Below are 8,855 nucleotides of genomic sequence, written 5' to 3' on the forward strand. Positions count from 1 at the left end.
CTGGAAACGGAACTTTTCTGATTCTCTGAGAACGTTGACATTATATGAAGTGTTTGAAGGAAAAGAGATCTCAGTTTAAATTCAGCTTGAATGTTGATTATTGAACTTTGATTACTGAACGATGGATATTGTTTTGTTGAGAACTTTAGGACGTTTATCACTTAAAATGCAGTTAGTCACCTTGTGTTCTTCTCATCCGAAAAAAAGGAGGGATATAATGTCGTAAATCAATCATGTTGGATCACGTGATTGCGGAGAGAGAGTTTTATTAAAAAGTAAGGTTTTTACTACAAGCAGCGCGTTGTAGTTCATTTTACTTTAGCTCTGTTCGAGATTGATACTCTCGATACTACAGTGGTGAAGGGTGACATCGACTCGTGCATAACATATGGCTATGGTCCAAACGCCTGACTAAGCAGTTTGGTCTCATGTGATATAGTGTCAGTGCTGACAACAAAGCCTTTCTAAAAACATATATGTATTTTCAATTTGGCGATCCCTTTCGACTCGCTTTATTTTTAGTGTTTAAGCTCAATATTGTGAGGAGATACTTTTCGTTTTAACAACGAAGCCTTTATTTCGTTTCGTTATTCATGAGGAAACTGGTAATCATGTTTAAAAGGGCTCTGTGAACTTTTTTAGGCGGTATTCCAAGAGGCTTAAACGCCCTCAAGGTGGAACGCAATAATATATAAAATCGTCATAATTGGCCCCTAAATCAAGCGGAAAAAAGTTCAAAGTTAGCAGAGAGCACGACTTTTCTTTCCTTTTTCCTATTTTCCTTAAAATCCCATCTTGATGTGAATTTAGAAATGTTTCATACCGTGAGTGATTCATTACGTTAGCTAAGTGCAAACGTTCAATTGAGAAAAGAAATTTTTTTAACAATTTAATTTACACTTTTGTTTCATTGTCACTGGACATCATTTTTGTTTGTTTGTAATACGCACAACACAACTGCATCTGTTTATTGTGTTAACTACGTCTTTATTTGTACTCTGATTACGTAAACCTTACTTTCTGTGAATCCGACATATCAAATAGATATTTAAAGGATGTATCTTTTGACTCGTCAAGCAGTAAGATCGTATGTACTGAATAGTCTCAACAACATGAAGTTTTTTACTCGCTAAGAAAGGAGTTACACTAGGCTATCCTTGACGAATTATTCACCGGCTAGTAATACTTAATTCTCGAAACTGTGCGAGCTTTTTCCAACAGGCTAGAATGCAGTATTATCTTGCAATCGTATGAATAGAACATCTTGAACTATTTCTTTTTAATTCGAATTGTCTTTGGATGGACATTAACTTTCCTCTGCGCTCGTAGTAGCTGTAAGCATTTATTTAGGCGATAACTGGTTGGATTTGCTATGGAAATTAAGAATTCCACCCATGGGGGACGTTTATTTTACGAAGTTAATAAAAGGACTTAGAATTCTGCTTGCGGCGTCATTAGGGGTTATTCTCATTTAGTACTGCAGCTGCTGCATACAGTATAATATTGTTAATCAATAATATACGCTCTAAGTCATTTTTATACACAGTATGCTGAAATTATGGCATAACAGAAACAACGAAAAACCTAAAGAAGTAAAGAAAGAAACGAAAGCGTCTTGATGACATCTGGGAACATACTGGAGTTAAAGCCACTTAAGGAGCTCAGCCCCTTTTTTCAAAGTTGCACCCTTACTTAAAGGAGGTCTTGTTTGAATCATTCACTCATACTCTCCACCTGCTCCCTGTTTACCCACTTTACTGTAAGGAAGTACCAGACACCTTCTTCTACTGTCTGTCTTTCTCCCCAAATAGAGTTCTTATTATTACTTTGATGCGCGACAATTACTCGAAAAACTCTTAAATTAGAGATTATCTACGTATGTGCGTGTGTACCTTGCATCGTTTCCTTAGCTTTGCATCAAATATGCAAACAAACTTTACCGCAAGGTTGTTTTCTGATACACCGTTCCACGTTAGCGAAGGTAAAAAGGCAGTCTCGAGTAGTAACGAGGCACCTTAAAGCACCAGCCCTGAGAGTAGAAAAAAATCTAACCCGAACAACTACCAAACAATAATAAACGGTGCAAGACTGAATTAATAACGAGTCATTTTCTTGCCACGAGTCCTCTGTTGGGAATACTCCTTACCAGTCTTTTCAGCTTCTTCGAATCCAACATGGCGGCCACTAAAGCTATAGTGTTCCTGAATTGCCTTTCATGTTCGCGCAAAAGTAACAGTTTTCTTGGGGTTTTTACTCGAAATTTCAGTGATGCAAGAATTTAAGTTGTTCGTAAATCCCTAAGGTAAAACGTTTGTGAAGTAAAACTGTCATTTACTGGTGTAGTAACTAGTGCGGTTCATTGCAGATAGAATTTCCGTGAAACTTGCATGAACAGACAGTTCTCGATCCAGTGAAAGTGGTCACTTCATCCAAGAATACATTGAGGCATTCCTATTTCTCTTAAGTAGTTGCTAAATGATTATAACTATGCACATTTTGTTTCTAAGCGTTTTTTTTTTTTTTTTTTTTCATATTTTCAGAACACAAAGTTGCTATGGGGCTAAGCAGATGATTGTGAGAACAATCACTGGCGGCCCAGGCTCTGTCACAGGCTCTGTCACAGGCTCTTTCATAGTGGATTATTATAGAGTTTGTATAGTGGTTTAGTTGAACTTGCTTTTGAGCTCCGTAAACTATAAAGTTGCGTGAAATAATAAAAGAAATAAAGTCTTGCCTTCATACAGAGTAGTCTGTGCTGTTCTTGTCGCCATTTGAGCCCGTTTTGCTGTATTTCAGCTCAACGTCCTGTCACTACCAAGTAAAAGGGAAGGTAGAAAACCTGTCTCACACGCTCACCAAAATCGCTCAAAAAACACACTTAATTATTTTCCCTTGAATCGAAACTTGGCAGCACGGAAGCCAAATAGTTGCCCTTCAAGTTCATCAAAACAAATCCCAGAAAAGTTGGGTTGTCGAGCAACCTATCCAGCGAAAATCTCAAATTGACCGCCATTTCAACGCCGTTACGACGCGGTCAACCTGGACACTAGCAAAATTAGGCCCAACGGGTAGCCCCACGATATGAATGATTCAGTCAGAAATAAATACCAACCCACAAGTGGAGGGTATATTTTGCTAAATGGCTAGCTGTTTTGCTAAACATTGGCCACGGTTGACAATAGCCATTTAGCAAAATAGTCACTCCGCGTGTGGGTTGGTATTTATTTCTGACTGAATCATTCATATCGTGGGGCTACTCGTTGGGCCTAGTTTTGCTAGTGTCCAGGCTGACCGCCTCACAACGGACTTTTAACTGCACAGGTTTTGACGGACGCGCATTCTAACGGCGTTGAAATGGCGGTCAATTTGAGATTTTCGCTGGGCTGGTTGCTCGACAACCCAACTTTTGTGGGATTTGTTTTGATGACCTTGAAGGGAAACTATTTTGCTTTCGTGCTGCCAAGTTTCGATTCAATGGGAAGTATTTAAGTGTGTTTTTCGAGCGATTTTTGCGAGCGTGTGTGAGACAGGTTTTCTGCCTTCCCTTTTACTTGGTAGTGTTAGGGCGTTGAGCGGAAACACAGCAAAACGGCCTAAAATCGCGACAAGAACAGCACAGACTACTCTGTATGAAGGTAAGACTTTATTTCTTTGATTATTTCACACAACTTTATATTTGCGGAGCTCAAAAGCAAGTCTAACTAAAGCACTATACAAACTCTTTAATAATCCACTGTAAAAGAGCCTGGGCCGCCTGTGGGACAATGTGCTCGTCACAATCAGCATTGTAAGTACCGGTGATAAGTTGAGTTATACACGCATTTTGATTGGTTATCACCCATGGTCTATTGGAAGGCGGACGCACAGATGATGTTACCAATTACAGCATTTTGCTTTTTGGATTCTATGTGTCCTTGGGTCTTTGCATTAATAGATCACAGGTGGCGTCAAAATGTGCGACTGCCCTTCTAGGTGTCACTTTTTTTGTGCTTACCACGTTTTGACATCATTTGCCATGTATCACTCAACAGAAAAATCAAAACAACAACTAGTTCATGATAACCATTTGGTATGATATTAAATGCACTAGCCAATTAAGAAAGGATAAGAAGTTCCTCTCCCATCACAGATCAGATAATTTTCTCGCTGAACATTGATGGAAGAGCTCAGACAGACTTGCTGGTAGAGTTCAGACCTGGAAGAGTAATTTTTTGTTCAAGGATGTAGGTACCATGACAGCTGAAGAAAGTATCCCTAACCGATTGAAAGTATCGCTAACCTCCTGGTTAGCTCAATTGGTTAGAGCGCTGGATTGTGTTGTGCAGGATGTAGAGGGTTCGAGCCCTGGCTGGACCAATACTCATGGTCTTAAAATAACTGAGGAGAATTTCTTACCTTTCTATAACATCAATGAAATGGATAGATATTCTAGTCTTCTCGGATAAGGACGAATAAATGGAGGCCCCGTCTCCTGCAGGGTTAGGGGTAGGAGACGTTAATTTCTCACGCACGAGATTTCTGTGTGATTGATGTCCTCCCCTGGGGTGGGATGTGTGGGGGAAAGGTGAGGTCGTTACATTGACTAAAACGGCTGCCAGAGGCGCCTGATAATGGTGACGTCCAATCTCAACCTTAGTAATACTGTAGACTTTAGCAATTCAGACCTTGCTGCTATTAAGGTATCGAATCATTCACTTAACTTCACTTCACTTCACTCACTTCTATCCTGCTGGCAAGGTTATTTTTCTAGCTTTATATGAATGTATGATCTTTTAAATAACTTCTGGCTTCCCAGACTAGTCTTCAGAGAAATGCTGTTTCATTTGTTGGTTGTTTGAATCTCCCTTCTCTTCAATTGTCTCACACCAAGCAACAAGATCATGGCAACTCCAATTCAAGTAGTCAAATAATCAATCCCTTTTTCAAGTAAAAGGCTCATTGGCCAGTAGCATTTTCTCATGTATGTAAAATAATATAAACTCAGTTATGTATTTCAGTTAGTACATCAGGTGACGTACATATTTGAGATTATTTTTGTGGAAGGGAAAATCACAAATGGCCCCAAAGTTACCTTCCAAAATCAAAGAAAGCACTTGTCCTACAGCCTGAATTTCAAAATTTTCAGGGGAAGCATGCCCCAGACCCTCTTTGTAGGGAGGTGCTTGCAGTACATTTAACTGGGCCTTCAGTCTAAAGTACCTGCCTGTTAAGTTCATATTTTTACCTGTGTGTAAAATTCTAGGTACATTTCTTTGGTTGCCATACTTTACATCATTCTCTTGCTATTAGTGTTCTTCATCAGATCATGAAGGCACCATGCAAGTTCTTACATTTTCGTCATCACACATGCTGCAAAATATTTTTATTCCAAGAAGATAATGGTACAAGTCTTTGCAACCTTCATACAAGCATTTCTTGCACATGTTGTCCTCAGTGCACTCCTAATCAATATCTAATTTTATTTGAAATGTTTTCAGACCTACCAAATTATTTGCTTACACATACTTCCAAGACACTTCTTGTTTCTTTGTTGTAAATTCAACCAATAATTCATAGATGCAGATGAAAGCAGAACAATTCTAACAAAAAAAATATACTGACAATACAGATTCAACATCATCAAGTCAGAATGAAATACTGGAGCAGTTGTACCCTTAAAACTATCATCGTTGCTCTATTTCCCCTTTCCAAAGAAGTAACATGGTACCTTCAAGTTATTCCTTTTTAACTCTAGTTAAGATTTCTGCATTAAAATCCACAGAAATATAATGGACACTGTTGAAAAGTTTGAAATTCCCCAAGCTGCAGATTCTCATACGACTTCCTCAATGTTTGACAATGAAGTTGTCGAATAAGCACAGTATATCACTTATCTGCGAAATAATCATCCTTTATAATTTCTAGATCTTTCCTTTTATATTTCCAGAGATAACTTATTGTACCAATTGGACATTACCCTGTCTTATGTCTAACACGCACTTGTGAGTAATGAATTGAATATTTGAATATTTAACTCGCTTATGAAAATTAGGATTCAAATGAAAACTTAAAATGAATTAACATTAATCAACTAAGTATTTGAATATTGAAAGCAATAGCCACTTTGATTTGTTTTGAAATGGCACAGGTCTTTGTTCAAATCAGAAATCAACCTCTCATTTGAACAGTGATTAGCATGTTATTAGAATGAATTTGGCTATTTGGTTCAATATTTAAATGATCAGTTCACTAATGTACAGTAATCTTGAGAGTATGCTTCACTTTGTTTGACTGTAATATTTGGTTTTGTAAAATGTAACACGCTGGGGATTTCTGGTGTATTTTTTGGCCATATGTTTTTCCATTTTTTTTCCCGCTGCCATGTTGGCCGTGGGGAGGTCTGGCGCAAAGCCGGGAAATGGTTAACTTCGCAGGGTCTCTATGAATTATGGTTCAATCAAAGCGCGGTAAATTTGGAACCAACTTCTAGTTCCATTCAAGAGCTATAATTTCATACTAAAAACGGCATAGTAGAATTATTTTTGGTTTTCCTTTGGTTGGAAAGAGGAGACTGTCATGGCGTCGTAAAGCAAAGCGTATTTTTGAGGCATCTTAAAAAGATTTAAGCTTAAAAATGACAAGACGGCCAGAAGCAAGGGACAAAGCTACGGAATCATGCGTTCATTGGTGATGACTTGTCCGATTCAGAATTTTTTATTTTTGTCTCGTTTCCTTGATATCTGAACTTTTCAACGGCTACCATTGCTGGACTTTCAAGCATTTTGAGGTTTACTAAGCGAGCGGCTTTCACTTTGTCAACAGAATGTGGATAAAGACGCGTTGCAACAGCGCGGCGACATGCCGCCAAGGAAAGGACAGAAAAATCGCTTTCCTTTGAATGAATATTTGGAGGTTAAATGGAACCAAGATGCCCTTGTGTCTGCCCTTGCCCGTGATAAAGAGTTTACGAAAAAGGCAAGGAAATTAAAGCGACTCGAGCTTAAGGTAAACAAGATTGAATATCAAATACTTGATTCTCCTAACCCTGCACACATACATCTTCAAATGTAGTTAAGAGAAATACAATATAAATCGGAAAGCAGTTAAAGTGCCTTTTACCGCTAAATTTGCTGAAATGAGCAATTCTTTTGAAAATTCTCATGAAATTCTCTGCTTTTCTTTGATTTTAGCCAAACTCGACGTATGTTGTTGTTGTGTTTTAGGCAAAATTGGTGAATGAGGATAACAAAAATGTGAAAGAAAAGGTCAGTACCTTCAACTCGTATATTACCGGTATATACTCTTTGGAAAATTATATTCTTGGAGAAAGCTTTTTTATTCCATGCGAACAATTTATCAATAGAGTGGTGTCCGATTTACTCTTGCTGTGGAGTCATGCACTGAAGTGAAACTGAAGATTTGCATGATAAAAATTTTCTGTTTTCTTCAGATCTCTGTTACAGACAACCTTTTAGACAGGAGGACCCGCTCTCCAACAATTTTGGGAGATGATGGGAAGATCTCTGGCCCTGGCCGTAGTGCAAGACAAAGGAGGCTGCAGACATTAAATGCTGCAAAAATGTTGCATGGAGCCACTGCTGAGAATATGACACCAGCATATGCAGGTCTGATGGCAGTTTTGAATGAAAGTGCTCCATTGTCAGTATTGAGTGATGTAATGATAAAATGTGCTAAGTTCACAAAGAAAGTTATTCCTAAAATTGTATATCAGAAGATTAATATTTTTGAGAAAAGTCAAACAAATTTTATTAGAAGTGTAAATATTTTGTACAGGTGTGGCATTGCAAACAAGCAGAAGTATAATTCAATAAGGACATCATTAACAATGTGCTTAGATGATGCTGGGGTTAAAAGAAAACATATTGAATTCATGAGCAACTTTCCAGTACCAAGACTTCTTTCTATAAAGAGGCACTTAAAAAAATTAATCAAATAGACACAGGTGATTTACATGATGTAAGGGAAACACTTTGCCAAGGGCTCAAGGAAGAAGATACAGTTAATGGGAAATACAAGGACCTTTTAAAGCTATTGTTGAAAATGGCACAATTTTATCTCAGTGCCAACAATTACAGGAAGGATAAGCTTAACTGGTTTGGGAAGCAAGAGGGAACTTTTAAAGTTGCCAAAGGGGGGGATGGTGCACCCTTTGGAAAGGATGACCAAGCATTGGCTTGGTTAGTTAGTTTCCTAAACTGTGGTCAGCGTGTGTGCAGCTCTGCAGAGAACTTTGTCTTACTTGGGGCCAATTGCTCTGAAGACTGTGAGCCTGTTTGCAGATATGTGGCACTGCTTGAAAGGCAAATGACTGAAATTGAGGGGAATATGTTTTCAGTAGAAATTGATGGTAAGGAAAAGTTTGTGTCCTTTCAATTTGAAGTGCTACCCAATGACATGAAATATTTGGCTTTTCTAGGAGGAGAACTAAGTATATCTGCCTCTTATTTTTCTCCATTTGCAGACATCAACAAAAGTGACATTACCGACACTCAAGGAAATTTTGGTTTAAAAAAACAAGACAAATGGGGTCCATGGAACTATAATCAAAGAATTAGAGTGGCAGCTGCTGTGGAAAAGAAGAAGGAAGAGGTAAGTAAAACAACTCTGAAACCAGCCACAAAGCGTGAGAAAATAACATCCTTCATCTCACAGAAAAAATCTAGGCAAAAGTTTCCTCCTTTGGTTGGTAAAGTTATTGATAGGGCCAAAGCAGAACCCCTTCATTTGAAGAATAATGCTTGGCAACAATGGAACTCATCTGTCTTGATGTATATATACAATTATTTAGGAAAATAAAAATTAAAACTTGGTACTACAGATCTGTTTCAAAAGGATAAAATGTCCTCTCTTGTCTA

General features: G+C 38.1%; 1 protein-coding gene across 1 annotated transcript; it reads left to right on the forward strand.

Annotated features, from left to right (window-relative positions):
- The first annotated feature begins 3,210 nt into the window (after positions 1-3,210).
- LOC148721814 (uncharacterized) lies at positions 3,211-8,771 on the forward strand. The gene is made up of 6 exons (XM_088735946.1): positions 3,211-3,635; positions 6,802-6,984; positions 7,203-7,244; positions 7,430-7,604; positions 8,462-8,589; positions 8,703-8,771. Exons 1-6 carry the CDS (start codon positions 3,630-3,632, stop codon positions 8,733-8,735), a joined length of 567 nt encoding a protein of 188 aa, XP_088592072.1. The 5' UTR covers positions 3,211-3,629; the 3' UTR covers positions 8,736-8,771.
- Positions 8,772-8,855: the final 84 nt, after the last annotated feature.

Source organism: Stylophora pistillata, chromosome 10 (genome assembly GCF_964205215.1).
Source record: "Stylophora pistillata chromosome 10, jaStyPist1.2, whole genome shotgun sequence".
Taxonomy (NCBI): domain Eukaryota; kingdom Metazoa; phylum Cnidaria; class Anthozoa; order Scleractinia; family Pocilloporidae; genus Stylophora; species Stylophora pistillata.